The sequence below is a fragment of the Ailuropoda melanoleuca genome, chromosome 17 (genome assembly GCF_002007445.2).
Source record: "Ailuropoda melanoleuca isolate Jingjing chromosome 17, ASM200744v2, whole genome shotgun sequence".
Classification (NCBI taxonomy): Eukaryota; Metazoa; Chordata; class Mammalia; order Carnivora; family Ursidae; genus Ailuropoda; species Ailuropoda melanoleuca.
Genome location: NC_048234.1, coordinates 2220499 through 2234426, shown reverse-complemented (window position 1 = coordinate 2234426; position 13928 = coordinate 2220499). Strand labels below are relative to the sequence as shown.

Here is a 13928-nt window from a genome sequence, read left to right as displayed (position 1 = left end):
GGGGGCGGGGCGGGGGGCGGAGACGCCGGGAAAGAGGGGGGTGCAGCCGGGCGGGCGGAACCCCGGGGTTCCTTGGAGGCAGGGAGTGGGGACGGTCTTAGAGGCAGGCGGAGCCGAGGCAAGGCCGTACGTCTTGGGGTTCAGAGGACAAGAGACAAGGAGCTGACTCCACTGAACGGAACCCTGGATGGGAGGAGAGGTTGGGCTTAAGATGGATGGAATGGCGGACGCTGGGAGAATGGAGAAAGGGACCCTACTGCCCGGCTTGGGAGGGCAGAACTGAATGAGGAAAGTAGGGGACTAACTGCATAGGGGAGGGGTGGTGGCCAGATCCAGCCCGGGGCGCAAGCCGTCCTTCTTAACCTCTCCGATTTGGTGTGAGCCAAATTGGTCAGTCCCTGGTCTGTATTCCTTCTGCGTTTTGTCAGCAAATATGCACCCCCCACCCTTCCCTACTGACTCCTAAAGACCATAAAAATTGGGGAAGATGGTGGCCGGAGGATGCACCGCGAGGGAGGGGCGCTGGCCACAGATCTGGGGAGTGGAGAAGCCAGAAATGGGACGACCTGTGCCAGGGATGGGGAGGAACCCGCGAGGAGGCCTTCTAGGCTGTGCACTTCGGACCCAGGGCGCTCAGTGTGTCTCCCAGGCGAGGGGCTAGCGGCCCCCGCCACATCCCGCCGGCCCACAGAAGCACTTTTCCACGCCCGAAGGAACAGCGTCTTTAATGGGCCCCGCCTCCCACGCCAGCTAAGCCGCCCCCCTTGCGTGCAGCCTTGGCCTCCTCCACCGCGGTGCGCAGGGCCCGGGCTGGGTCCCCGCGGAGCCGGGCCAACGCCCCGAGCAGCGCAGCGGCGCCATCCCCCGCACGGAGCCTTTGGCCGCTCAGAAAATAGTGGGGCAGTGTCCCGGCCTCGAGCACACGGCCCAGCTCATCCAGCAGCCCGAGGCAGCAGGCGCCCGCGTTCTCGGGCCGCGCGAGATAGAGCGCGGGCAGCCGTTCGCACGCCCAGTAGAGCAGCGTCCGCAGGAGGTAGGGCGCCGCGGCCCGGGTCCCGGCCACCAGCGGGCGCAGCAGCGCCTGGGCGGCCGCGTGCGCTTGCAGCAGCGGAGCGGGTATGCGCGCCTTGAGCGCCAGCTCCTGGCGGGCGAAGCAGAGCTGCCAGCCGGAGGCGCCCGGCCGCTCGGTGTGGCCACCGGGCACCAGGTAGAAGGATGATGACTCGGAGGCCAGCGGGCCGGCCCACGAGTGGCTCCGAGCACCCTCGGGCCAGCCTGCCACGGACACCACAGGAATGAGGTCGAAGAGCAGGACGCGGCGCGGGGGCCCCGGCGTGGCCAGGAGGACGGTGGTGAACCCCGCGTGGCGGGCTGCGTGGACCAAGCGTGGGGCACCCGGGACCGGGAACAGGGACTCAGCGACCGCGGCCAGTGAAGCAAAGAACCACGCAGCCACCTGGGCGGGGCAAAGTGTGGGCCATGCCTCCCAGTCCTCCAACGGCTGTGGGACTGGGCTAACGACGGCTGCTTTCGTGACGTCACCATTCAGGTTTTTCAGTGGGGTGGAAAAGCCAAGATGGATTACGTCTTGCTCGGGCGGCTCCGGCCCCGGAACGTTACTAGATGATTTTTCCAAAGAGCCGTTTGGCTTAGGTTCGGTGACACAACTGTGCGGCTGGTCCGTGGAGATTTGCCGGCCCTTGAGACTTCCTTCGCTTTCGGTTCGGTGGATGGAATCATGTCCTCCTGGGACTGGAGGTCCTAGACAATCCTGCCAGGCCTCCCGGATGGAGGTTCCGCGTATCTGCTCTGGGAGGCACAGCCACGCGTAACAGGACTCCACGTCCAGCTGCAGCTCCTGCCCAGTGCCGTCTAGCGAAAACACGGGCACTAGGAGTGTAAAGCCGGCGTCGTAATGAGGTCCCCGGACGTAAGGACCCAGGGGTGCAGGTCCCAGATCCAGGGAGCCCTCGCGAACCCCACCACGAAGCAGCAAGAGTTCTGCTTGGGGAGGAAAGCGGGGGTCCCGACGGTGAACAAGACCTACGGGAAGGGAACAGACGGGTTCGGGAGGGCATGACCCAAGCCCCGGGCGGGGTGGGGAGGGGCTGAAGGCTGCGAGTACCCGAAGGCAGGGAGAGTTACCAAGCAAAGAGAAGACAAAGTCCTTGGCCCGGAGGAGGTCTGGTCCCGGCTTGGGTGCGTCACTCCAGCTCTCCTGCACACCCAGCTCCTGGATCAGCTGGGTTAGTTCCTGCAGCTGCGCCCCAGAGCAGAAGTCGATGTCCGTGAGCGGCCGGGCTGGGGCTGGGGGCGGCGGGCCCCACCAGGGCGCACTCCCCCAGACCGCGGAAGCCATGTGGCTGAACCTTTTGGGGCTAGGGAAAAACGCGGACGGGAGGACGCTTAGACGGGACGTTTCTTTGCTGTCGAACAGTCGCCCGCGTTCTTCTCTCCTCCCGAGGCCGCGAGAGTGCCCCAGGCACAGCTCGTCAATGGGTCTGCAGCGGAAGAGCTCTAAATTTAGTTTTGAAAACGAACAAATAAATACCTCCAACGCCGTTGCCCTTTTCTCAAATGCTGGTCCCCGCCCCCATGGAACGGCTCACCTGACTCAGCAGGTAAAAAGTAGCTGTTGGGCCCCTCCTAGGGGATGTAGGAGCTAGTCGCCGCCGCCGCCCCTTGTCTACCTCCCCTTACCTCTTTTTCGGAGGAGGCTTGTGGTCTGCGGCTTCCCTCTTAGGGATAGCTGCAGGGGTTGGGAAGGGAGCGAACAGAACGATTCAACAGGTGACTTCTTCCTGTAGCCCCGAGGCCACGCCCCGAGCTACGACCACGCCCCCTTCTGGAGGCTGTCCCGGTCGTTCCGGACCCGCCCCGCCTCCTGCCGGAGATCAGTCACTCTCCGCTCCGCTGAGATCTCGCGCTGTCCCGGGGGTTGTAGTTTGTCTTCCGAGCTATCGGGGCGTTGAGGCCACGTCCCCGCATCCTTTCCTGTTCCGCTGAAGGAGTGCCTGATGGAAGTTGTAGTTTCTATGGAGATAACTGTTCTGTGACTTCCAAGTCCAGGTCAGCCCCTCGCAAACATTCCGTGGGGTTGGAACAGGATGGGTCTGAAGAGCAAATAATAGTGGAGGACATGCCCTAGGGACCTGGGGGGAAATAGGGGCCTCCACATGTCTTGTGTGAGTAGATGAACCCTGGTCACGTAGATGTAGGAGGGTTCGTCTCTGCAATCATAACCTCATTTTAGAGATGAGACTGCAGCCTATAAGGGTTGCACATGGTAGGGTCCCGCCAGAGAGGTGTTGGAAAGGGGCTCCCAGCTGGGTGGGGAGGCCTCCGTTTGGAGTCAGTGTCAGGCAAGAACACACAGCTGGTGACCCAGGAATGGTGACTCAGGGAAGGGGCAGACGTATCGGCGGTGCCTACCTCGGATACATCAGTGCTGGCAGGGAAAGCACTTTGGGATCTGCCAGCCATGTATGTACACAGAAGAGTTACCAGAACTGAAAATCAAGTCCGGAGGAAAATCCCAGCTGGGCTGGGGCAAGGCAATGGAACATTATCAGGGGAAGGAAATTGCGTTCAGTGCACACGGCTACCAGAGACACAGCTTTCGTCCAAGATGAGACTGGGAGCCAGAATGAGAAGACAGAGCCACGGGAAAGCAGGGACAGGCCCACAGATCAGACCACCGCTAGACCAGGACATCTCACATCCCCGTCCCCCACCGGAAGGACTATATCCAAAGTGAGACAGGCCTATGTCCATGGCAAAGGACTGTGAAGGAGGGAACTCCCAGAATCCAGAGCTTGATTTGGGGAGCCCCAATCTCAGGGGTTCCTAGTCACTGACAAAGAAAATTCTCCCTCAGAGACCTCAAGCCCCAAAACATAGCCCAGAACTGGGGAGGCAGGTTTCCATATATCAGGTTGTGACCCAAGAGACCAGATGGGGAAAACTGAAGGCTGGGCTCTTTCTTACATCTGGGGGCAATCAGGTATAGGGCATCCCTACCTCTTCCCTCGTCCCCGGAGGGTGCCCTCTCAGTCACACTGAAAACAATGAAGTTCTGTGGGATCTGTGGGAGCTTTGAAAATGCTGGGTTTGAGTGATGAGGGAAAGGAAAGTTTCTCTAAACTCTAAAGCATTACTGTCCAATAGAATTTTCTGTGATGGGGGAAGTGTTCTAATCTGTGCTGTCCAATATAGTAGCCACACGAGGCTACTGAGCCCTTGAAATGTAGATAATGAGACCGAGGAACAGAATTTTACATTTTAATTTTTTTTTCATTTTTTTAAAAAGTAGGCTCCATGCATGCCCGATGTGGGACTTGAACTCCCGACCCTGAGATCAAGAGTCACATGTTCTACCAATTGAGCCAGCCAGGCACCCCTAAATTTTATTTAATTTTAATTAATTTACGTTTTTAACAGCCATATTTGGCTTGTGGCTACTGTATTGAACAACACAGCTCTAGGCCTTGGGCGTCAGGGGTTTCTCCATGCAGGGATGCAGGAGACACAGGGGCGGGAGATAGCACCGGTCCTCATCAGGCCCTGTGGGGGGCCAGCATCAGGAATGGGGCTGGGGTAGATATCCTCAAACCACCACAGAACACTTCTCTTGCCTCTTTATTCCTGATGCACCTTTGTCCCCTCTTTTTCCAAGGTTGTCATCACACACTGATATCCCCACTCCTTGGTGGCCTCCGGGGGGGTGCTGGATGCCTCTTGGCGACTGCGCCTGGGAGACAGAGCTTCACACTTGTCCCTGCCCCCCCCAAACTGTCTCTGGCGGGCATCAAAGACCACATGCCCTACCCGGTTGCCTGACCCAGGGCAGTAGGGCTTCCAGTTGCTTTTGGGAGGCATGGACATCTGGCGATAGTTCTGGCAGCCTGAAGGCACGGTGTCCACAGGACGGTACACCCAGTCTTGGCTGCCTGCTCGCCGGGAGGATGGCTGCAGCTCGATTAGCAAAGGTACCTCGGAGAAGGTCTGCAGGTCATTGCAGATCATCACCTGGGGCCTGGAAGAGCTGGAGTTCTGACTAAGTGGGACAGAAGCCCATGGCGGGCGCTGTTGTGCACCTTCCTTCTGAGAGGCCTCCTCCGAAACACACGGCTTCATCAGTGATGACTTTGGGGTCTGAGGTAGGCCCAAGACTTGGACTGAGTCGGTGCTTGGAGCAAGGCCTGGGTTCTTGTGCTGGTTGGGATTTGGGACGAGGGATGAATCCTTGTGGAGCCCGGATTCCCCAATAAGGCTTTGAGTCTTGGGGAGGCCATGGTCTTGGGGAAGGGCTGGACCCTTGTGGGGGCCAGGAGCTTGAGTAAGTCCTGGGTACTTGTGGAAGTTAGGGTCTTGGGTACATTCTGGGCTCCTGTAAATTCCAACGTCTTGTGTATGGCCACATCTCCTTTCGGCTTCGGTGGCTTGCGTGAGGCCTGGATTCTTATGGAGATCAGAATCTTGAGTAAGGCCTACGCCCCTGTGGACTCCAGAATCTTGGGTAAGACCTGGATTCTTATAGTCTCCGGAGTCTTGGGTAAGGCCTGAGCCCTTATGGAGACCAGAGGTTTGAATCAAGCTTGGGCTCCTGTTGACTCCAGAGTCTTGGTATGGACTCTTCTGTGGGCAAGAATCTTGGCGGAGGCCTAGACTCCTAGAGACTCCCAGCTCGTGAGCATTACCCATACTCTTGTAAATTCCAGAATCTTGAGAAGGGCCTGGCCTATTATGGAGGCCAGTTGTTTGGGAGAGATCTTGACTTTTAGTGAGTATAGTCTCTTGGCTTTGTTCTAGATTCCTGTAGACTCCAGAGTTTTGCCTAAAGCCTGAGCTCCTTTGAATGTCAGAAGTTTGGGGAAATGATATGTTCTTGTGGAGGCCACAAGGTTGGGCGAGACATGGGCTTCTAAACATAACTGCATCTTGAGTAGGACCTAGGCTCTTTTGGGGGCCACAGCCTTGGGTAATGACCAGATTCTTGTGCAGTCCAGAATCTTGGGAAGGGCTTGGACTCTTGCAGAGATAAGGGTCTTGAGGAAGGCCTGTGGGCTTGTTTAGGCCTGGATCTTGAACAAGGCCTGGGTTCTTGTAGAGGCCTGGATTTTGGGTGAGGCCTGGGTTCCTGGGAACTCTCAAGTCCTTTGAAGGGCTTGAAGTCCTTTGAAGACCAGAATCTTGGTTGAGGCCTGGACTCTCCCGAAATTCAGGGGGTTGGGGTTGGATTGGGGGTTGGGAAGCCTTGGAGAACTGGGGAGGGGTGGGGAACTGGGAAGATGGGACGGACTGAGAAGACTTGGAGGCTGGCGGGAAGGTGAGGGGTTGCATTGAGGTGGAGGGCTTCCGGTGGTCGGAGGGTTGACGAGGGACGAAGGATCTGGGACACATAAGAGGCAGAGCAAGAGTGCACGGGGGAGGGATGGTGCTCGGTGAGCTCTGCGCACTGGTCGGAGAGTGAAAGCAAGGTTGAGGAGATGTGTTATCCTTGGAGTAGACCAGGAATTTGGGATAGGGCGGAATCCGAGAGTCTGTGTTTCTCCTCTCAGAACTGCAGGGATGGAAGCTGAAATAAGGGAAGGTCTTGGGCTGTAAGAACTTGTCTTTGGCATCATTTGACATCTTCCACTCCACATTCCCCAACTCCAGGTAACCCAGCACGGAGCCCGTGGAGGGCCTGGCACTGTCCCCACTCTGCTGCTTCAGTGTTGGCTCAGCTGTTCCGGAACTGCCCAGACCCTGTCCCTCTTGGGTCCTGGGGAGGGTGCCCACGTCCTTTCCGGAATACCCAGAGTTCGGCGGGGGGCACGCATGGCACACATTCTGCTTCACCCTGCGGGCATCGTAGACCACGTGGCCAGTGGAGAGGCCTTGGCCGAAGGCAGTCAGGGTAGAGGGAATAGGAGTGAGGATGGGGGTACGGGTGGTGACAGAGACAGGAGTGGGGACAGGAGCGGTAGTCAGGGTCATGAGCAGAGCTGGGGCAGGGGTTGGGATAGAGATTGGGACAGGGGCTGGGGGAGGGGCTGGAGCAGGAATAGTGGCAGGGGTAGAAGGTAGGGGAGGGGCTGGGGCAGAGGTGGGAGCAGGGACGAGGGGGTGAGGGACACGGGTAGAGGTTAGGTGAGCATGGGCCGGAGTGCAGGTTGGGGCATGGGCTATTAGGTGTTTGGGGCTGTGACCCAGGGGATGGGCTGAGGTGTACTCAGGGCCGTGGGCCTGGGCAGGAGTGTGCTGAGTGCGCTCAGGGGTGAAGCCTGGGGAGCAGGTATGGGCCTGGACTGATGCGTGCTCAGCAGCATGGGCTGGGGGGCAGGTCTGGGCCTGGAGGGGGTTGTGCTTGGGGACCTGGTCTGGGGAATGGATCTGGGCCTGAGGCAGGTTATGCTCAAGGGTGTGAGCCAGGGAGTAGGTCTGGGCCTGGGGGTTATTGCGCTCCTGGGTGGGGGCTGGGGAGGAGGTCTGGGCCCGGGGTGTGCTGTGCTCATGGGTGTGGGTCTGGGTCTGTGTCTGGGCCTGGGCCTTGGCCTGGGGGGTGCTGTGCTCATGGGTGTGGGTGTGGGTCTGGGCCTGGGCCTGGGCCTGGGCCTGGGGGGTGCTGCGCTCATGGGTGTGGGTCTGGGTCTGCTTCTGGGCCTGGGCCTGGGCCTGGGCCAGGGGGGTGTTATGCTTGGGGGTGTGGGCTGGGGAGTGGGTCTGCGTCTGGGCCAGGGCGGGGGCTGGGTCATAGTCTGGGGTGTTGGTCTTGCTCTTGTGGGACAAGAGGACGGGAACCATGTCCACCTTGCTCATCCTGGGGAACTGGGAAGATGTCTTGTGCCTGGAGATAAAGGGGGTCTGGGCCTTTAAGGCTGTGACCTGAGGGGCCTCCCCAGCTTCCATCACCCCCTCCTTCCACAGTCCCCAGGCAGCGTCCGTGGGAGCCCCGGCGTGCCCACACTGAGGGGGCATCCAGCAGCACCCGGGAGCCTTCTCGTCACGCGTGTCCGGTATCCAGGAGTTGACGTGGTTGGGGTGCCCGACCAGGAAGACTGGGCGGCGGTGGAAGCGGGAGGAGACCCCCGAGCACAGGTTCTTGGCGTCCATGGAGCAGCGGGAGCACATGGGGTGGCCGCCGACGCAGCTGTGTTGCTTGTCTGCGGGGAAAGGTGGGATGGGAGGAGGCCAGGGCTCCTGAGGGGCCGGGAAAGGGGACAGGTCCACACCCCCTTGAGGTCATGCTGGGGCCCACTCACCTTTGGGGAAAAAATGATGGAAAAGAATCCGCAAGGAGCTCTTCAGATGCTTCCAGAGCTGAGGGGAGCAGGGGAACGGGGAGCCGGGACGTGTGGTGAGTGTGGTGAGCCCTGCAGCCCAGCACTCCGCTTGGCCACATCCCAGCAGCCCTCCCACCTCAGCCCCTTCCGACCAACCCCAGGGCTCCCCCAACCCTGTTGCCCAGCCCCCGCCCTGACCAGAGTCACCACGTTGATCCCCACGTTGAGCAAGATGAGGCTGCCCAGAATCAGAAGAATCAAGTCTCCTAGGTCCTGGCACTTCCTGGGGTTGGTGCCAGAGCATACTTGGGCTCTGTGGTGGGCTTGCTCACCCATGGCTGGGGGTCCCAGGACTACCTGGGCCCCCCCTGGCCCCCACATACTCACTAGGGGGCAGACTCCTCTGGTGGGGGAGGGGTGAGCGACTGGGTCACAATGGGGCGGGTGTTGGGGTCACAATGAGGGAGGAGAGGAAACGGAGGGCCTAGGACGGTCTGCCCTAGTAACCAGGTTCTCGTAATCTGAGTCCCAAAAGTTAAACGGGGCTGGAAGCCAGCACGCCCGCCCTGTGGCCCTCATTCCTCCTTCATTGCTTTGCTGCCCCTATCTTATTCTCTCAAACACTCACACATTCCATCCCCTTGGCCACTCCTGAGGCTGGAAAGACCTTGGCCTCAGAGCCTGGGCATTCTCCCTGCCCTCCGTTGGGCCGTGGCCCTGGATCTGAGCAGAGGTAGGACCCACTGGTCTGGAATCTGACCTCACGGCGTCGTGTGGGGCTGAGCCTCGGAGCCCACTTTTGAATCGGGGAGACCAGACGCCCAGAGCAGGTGCACGGAGACTGGTGGTTTGCAGTCTGCGGCTGCAAGACAGTGTGGGACCAGGATCCTGCGGGGGGCGGGGGGAGGGCACCCAGGGGAGCCTCCTGTCCAGAAGCCGGGACCCAGGCCGGCAGAAGGAGCGGCGCTTCCAAGCCACAGAACACAGCACAGTGTTTCTTGGACTCCATTGTTCTTTATTTCTCTCTCCGCGCCCGGCCCCACCAGCCACAGACACTGCGGGTCAGTGAAGCTTCCCGGTCCGGCTCCTGTGCAGGGAGGGCCTCGAGGCTGAGGTGGCCGGCGGGGGCAGTGAGTTGGCCCGTGCTCGGCTCTCCTGCACCTGCCGCTTTAGCTCCAGGCTGTCATACACCTGGCAGCTGGCATTGCCCCCCGGGTTCCTGCTGAGTGGCATGAAGGTGGGCTGGGGTTGGGGGACCTCGGGAGCCTGGACTTCGGGCAGGGGCTGGGAGGAATGGGGGAGCAGGGCCGAGCTGGGGGCTGGGGCCCGTTGGTAGGTCGTCTCGCCCAGCATGGTGAGGGAGGTGGAGGTTGTCAGGGCGTGCCGAGCGGGCGGTGCCTCTGTCCATTCAGCGGCCCGGCGCCGGACCTCATGGGGTTCCCTCAGGTGGCCCGTGGATGGGTGCGGGCTGCGGCTGGGCTGGCTGTAAGCGTGGCTGGGGAGGCTCCGCCGGTAGGCCTGGGGGGAGCAGTGCTCCCGGGCCTCGGGCCGGGAGCCCCAGGGCATCAGGGCGGGTGGAGGCTCCGAGCCCTCCAGAACCCGCCGCCGCTGATCCCAGGAGTCATAGAGAAGCTGGCCGGTCGAGGGGTAAGGGCTGTACCCCACGGGCACACAGGAGGGATTCGGGGGCAGCCGGCGGAGAAGGGGCGGAGACGAGGCCCACTGCTCCGCCTCCACGTTGCCCCAGATTCGGGACTGGGAGCAGTGGGGCCCATAGGACTGCAGCCGCAGCTCCGACTTGGCCTTCACACGCTTGGGCATTCGGCGCAGCTCAGGTGACAGGTAGAGAGATGGCGGTGGCAGGCTGGCCAGGATCCCGCCCTGACGGCCCCACAGCCCCACGCTGGAGGGCAGGCCCGTCTGCAGGTAAAGCCCGCCCCAGCCGCCCCGGGGGTACTTGGGGCGTGGGAAGGCCAGGTCCTCCTCCTCCAGGTAGGAGTCTAGGTCCTCCCGGTCAAAGGAGGGCACGGCCTGCAGCTGCGACATCTTGTGGCGGTGATGGTGGCTCTGGAAGGCTGAGCGGTGGTGGGGGAACCGCCTCTGGTTCCTCAGCTCCCACTGGTGGCTGCAGGGGCGGTGGTAGCCGTGGGGCTGGCGGGGGCCGCGGCGGCGGGGGCGGCGGAGCCGGGCGCTGCGGAGACGGAGACGTTGGTAGGAGGAAGAGGGGCAGCAAGTGGGCCTGGCCATCTTCACTTCCACGGGCTCCAGGGTGCAGTGGACGTGGACGTCTTGGGCCTTGGCTGGGGAATCTTTGGCGGAACTTTCATAAGCCTGCCAGCTTTCCTCTGGGGGAGACACGAGTCCGTGAGGCCGGGGCGATTGTCAGAAGAGCTCAGGGCTGGGAATGGGGCGAGGCGGCCTGAGTTTCTAGGGTTGTGCTGGTGGCGTCGGGGGACTGTGTCCCCCACCTGTCTTGCTGCCATACTTACTTTTCTGATTAATCCAACAGATCATCTTGTCTAAGGCATTCTGGAGCCCATGCCACATCTGGGGGTAGGGTGGGGTGGGAGTGAAGACCAGGAAACTCTCTACACCCCCAGCCCCTACACACACCCCTACCTGGCTCCCAGCCAAGACCACACTCCTGCAGGTGGAGGTGTGGGCTGCAGCCGGCTCCCGCCCGCAGCCCTCTTCACCCCCGGGGGCGGCCCCCCGCCATCACTGACCACAGTTACCACGTTGATCCCAATGTTGACGAGGATGATGAGGCCCAGCAGTAGGAGCAGTACGTCTTCGGGGTCCTGGAGATGTTCCTGGTGTTGATTGCAGCACCCCACGTCATCATACCAGAGCTGGTTTTCCATGGTGGGGGGGCCCTAGGGCCACCTGGGCCACCGCCCCCCCACCAGCCCCGACCACACTGTGCTCATGGCGGGACCTGGGGACACCTGCCAGCTGGTGAGAGGGTTGGGTCATAATGAGGCACATTGCAGGGAGTCACAATGCAGAGGTGGCCACTCTTTTATCGGATCGGCTTGCCCTGAAATGGCCATCTCCGACCTTGGCTGCCACTCGATGGGGCCCTGTCCCCGGATATCCCAGAGCTCAGTCTGTCCCTATCTCCACGGGGGCCTGCTTAAGTCAACACCTGATTCTTGAGTTGAAAATATGGTCACTATAGTGGTCAGATGGTCTTCGCAGGGACTGAGTCTCCATAAAGGGTCTCCTCCATGTCTTTGGGGCCATCAAGGCAGTTTGTGGAGTTGGTCCCCTCCACCCATGCCCACTTGGGGCCAGCAGCTAGGGTGACAGCACGAATCCCCTCCGGGGTCACCCCACTGGGCCATTCCCTCCCCGTCCTTCCCGTTTCCCTATCATAATTCTTCTAGCACCTACCCTCCCCACCCCTTCCTGGCCAAGGAGCGCAGCCCTATGCAGTGTGGTCACCGAGCCCACTGGCCCCCTCACTTCAGAGCAAGACTGACTTCCTGCTCACCCCGGGTTGCTTACCTCTGCCAGGGACCACCCCCGCCCGTGCCCTCTCTCCTTAACCAACTGCCCTCCCACTGACCTAGCCCTCCAAGTTGGAAAACTGTTAGCTCCCCGCTTAAGAAAACCTGATGAAATGCAGAGAGCACAAAACAGGTGTAATTGTTGATAGGACAGAAGGAGCCTCCTTCTTACAACAGGCTCATCGCTGGGGTCTGAGAAGTGGTCCCCTGGGGGCCTCGCGTCATTTGTCTGCACCACAGAGGAACGACTTGACAGAAACAAAGCAACAGCCAGGGGTCGTTTCCCTTCGAGCCTCCAAACACATAGTAGGTGCTTGGTACATACTCACTGAATGGAATTAACTTAAAATGATCAGTGATGTTGGCTGAGTGAAAGGGAACAGAGAGGCAGGCAGATTCACGGACAGCCTGCCTGTCCACATTCCAGGAACGCATCTGGTGCAGATGGTGGGGTCCGGTTCCTTCGGCCTGGGTGCACTCACGGGCTTCTTGTTCCTGAGCGCACCAGCAGCCGCGTGTGTGCACGTGTGTGTGCGTGTGATGCCAGCTGTCTAGGACTAGGGTAGGGCCCGCGTTTCCCTGCTGTGGGGATGCACTGCTCCGATGAGCTCACATGCCAGACGGAGGCAGGTGGGAGTCTGACGGGCCAGGCTGACTCAGTGGAAAGCAGTCTCCCTGCGGGAGCAGAGCCTGGAGCCCCCAAGGCCGGGAACTTGATCCCTGGTGTCTGTGTGACCGTGGATAAGTCACTTCTCTTCCCTGAGACTCGGTCTCCTCGTTGGTGACAGGCAGGTGCTAATCAGAGCAGTGAGGTCCCAGAGAGCAGCCCTCGAGAATGTCCTGGAGTTTGGTCCTCGGCTCCGAGTCTGCTCGTGGGTACGGGAGCTTCGGGTCCTGCCTGGGGAATTGAGAGGGCCCGGATCCCCTCCCTCTCAGCCAGCCCTGCTCCAAGAAACCAGGGCTTGGGTGGTGGTGGGGGGGGGGTTGGGGGACACAGCACACCTTGAGGTTGTAGCTGCAGAAACCAGGCCGCTGAGGGGTTAGGGCCAGAGGGACGGGGTCTCCCCTCTAGTGCAGGTCTGCTTGAGGATCTGGGCCAGGATTTGGGGGGTTGCTCTGGACACGAAAGAAAATAGGGGAGTGGCAGGTGGGAACTTCAGGACCCAGAAGGGGCTGGGAGAGAGCTGAGGGTTGGGCCCAGGGAAGCCAAGAGGTGGGTGAGGGTCCTTGGGGCTCTCGAGGCCGCTGTTGCCAGGGAGACCCATCTGTGGGCGACTGGGGCTTCGGGGTGCCCTGTGGGCCCTGGCTCCCCGCACACCACCACACACCACCTCCTCTCTTCCTTTTATTTTTGTCCCAGTCACCTCTCTGTCACCGAACGGTATACCCAGTCCTTGCCCGTCCCCTCGGTGGCGTTGCTGGATGGGGTGCCCGGGGGGTAACAGTGGGACAGGGCCTCCACCTCGCGGGTCAGCTCCCGCAGCCGCCGCCTCACGTCTCGGGCGTCATACACTACGCGGCCTGAGGAGCGGCGCCGGGGGATGTCGGGGACCATGGCCGGGCCCCGGACGGGCGGCGGGGCCGGAGTGGGGGGGGTGCAGGGCTCGGGCTCGACCTGGGCCCCAGCCCCCGCCCCACTGTTCTTGTGGCTCAGGGCCTGCGGGCTTGGGGGTGGGGGGTTCACGGGGTACACGTAGGCCTCGAGGCCCAGCTCTGACCGCATCTCTCCTTTGAGGGGCCTTCCTTCTATGGTCTGCTGGAAGCGAATGGTCTGGGGAGGGGGCTCCACGGCGTCCTGGGGCCAGGGAGCCCAGAACCGCTGGGTGGACTGGAAGCCTTGCCAGTCTGCGGGCTGATCCCAGTGGTGGGAGCAGACTGCTGGGTGCTGGTGTGGGGGCTTCTCGTCGTAGTCTGTGTCGGGGGCCCAGGCTACCGGGCGGTGGACCCGGCGGCCAGAAGAGCCTCGGTGGCGGTGGCGGCGAGCGGGTGGGGGGGTCACAGTCATTTTCACAGGGTCCATGGTGCATCGAAGGTGGAGTGCGGGGGCGCTCTGCTCCGGAGGCTGGGGGTGCTTCCCAGGTGAGGATGACTTAGAAGCTTCTGTGGACCAAGGAGAGGCGGGAGGCCCGTGGCGAGGGCTGGCTCCTGC

The 13928-nt window shown here is 61.3% G+C and overlaps 4 protein-coding genes across 9 annotated transcripts in view; all 4 read right to left on the bottom strand.

Annotated features, from left to right (window-relative positions):
• Positions 1-533: 533 nt before the first annotated feature.
• TMEM102 (transmembrane protein 102) lies at positions 534-2970 on the bottom strand. Of its 5 annotated transcripts, none has more exons than XM_019805107.2 (3): positions 2610-2970; positions 2146-2517; positions 534-2043 (listed from the first exon to the last, which is right to left on the bottom strand). In XM_019805107.2, the coding sequence occupies exons 2-3, from the start codon at positions 2357-2359 to the stop codon at positions 725-727; spliced, it is 1533 nt and encodes a 510-aa protein (XP_019660666.2). In that variant the 5' UTR covers positions 2360-2517; positions 2610-2970; the 3' UTR covers positions 534-724. The 5 variants fall into 5 exon arrangements, with proteins under 5 accessions (XP_019660666.2, XP_019660667.2, XP_019660669.2 ...); XM_019805108.2 differs by having other exon boundaries at positions 2146-2501; XM_019805110.2 differs by having other exon boundaries at positions 2701-2970.
• A 1712-nt stretch (positions 2971-4682) lies between these two features.
• On the bottom strand, positions 4683-8656 carry SPEM3 (SPEM family member 3). The gene is given in 5 exon segments (XM_034647269.1): positions 4683-4730; positions 4732-7554; positions 7648-8147; positions 8247-8304; positions 8466-8656. Coding segments are annotated over 5 exon segments (3612 nt in total). The 5' UTR covers positions 8649-8656.
• A 614-nt stretch (positions 8657-9270) lies between these two features.
• SPEM2 (SPEM family member 2) lies at positions 9271-12975 on the bottom strand. The gene is made up of 3 exons (XM_019805085.2): positions 10994-12975; positions 10757-10814; positions 9271-10612 (listed from the first exon to the last, which is right to left on the bottom strand). The coding sequence occupies exons 1-3, from the start codon at positions 11129-11131 to the stop codon at positions 9330-9332; spliced, it is 1479 nt and encodes a 492-aa protein (XP_019660644.2). The 5' UTR covers positions 11132-12975; the 3' UTR covers positions 9271-9329.
• Positions 12976-13111: 136 nt separating this feature from the next.
• Positions 13112-13928, bottom strand: part of SPEM1 (spermatid maturation 1) — an 8639-nt gene continuing 7822 nt past the window's right edge. For both annotated transcript variants that reach the window (XM_034647053.1, XM_034647054.1), the window contains exon 3: positions 13112-13879. In XM_034647053.1, coding sequence (XP_034502944.1) covers positions 13140-13879 — 740 coding nt within the window. In that variant the 3' untranslated portion in view covers positions 13112-13139. The remainder of the gene's footprint in view (positions 13880-13928) is intronic.

What these genes read in the sequence shown, in the direction of transcription:
- TMEM102 (XM_002924425.4), bottom strand. Translation starts at nt 2,359, where the DNA reads ATGGCTTCCGCGGTCTGGGGGAGTGCGCCCTGGTGGGGCCCGCCGCCC. An exon ending in CTTTGTCTTCTCTTTGCTTG is followed by an intron (nt 2,044 to 2,145) that starts GTAACTCTCCCT and finishes CCCTTCCCGTAG; the next exon opens with GTCTTGTTCACCGTCGGGAC.
- SPEM2 (XM_019805085.2), bottom strand. Translation starts at nt 11,131, where the DNA reads ATGGAAAACCAGCTCTGGTATGATGACGTGGGGTGCTGCAATCAACAC. An exon ending in GGATCAACGTGGTAACTGTG is followed by an intron (nt 10,815 to 10,993) that starts GTCAGTGATGGC and finishes CCCTACCCCCAG; the next exon opens with ATGTGGCATGGGCTCCAGAA. An exon ending in CTGTTGGATTAATCAGAAAA is followed by an intron (nt 10,613 to 10,756) that starts GTAAGTATGGCA and finishes TGTCTCCCCCAG; the next exon opens with AGGAAAGCTGGCAGGCTTAT.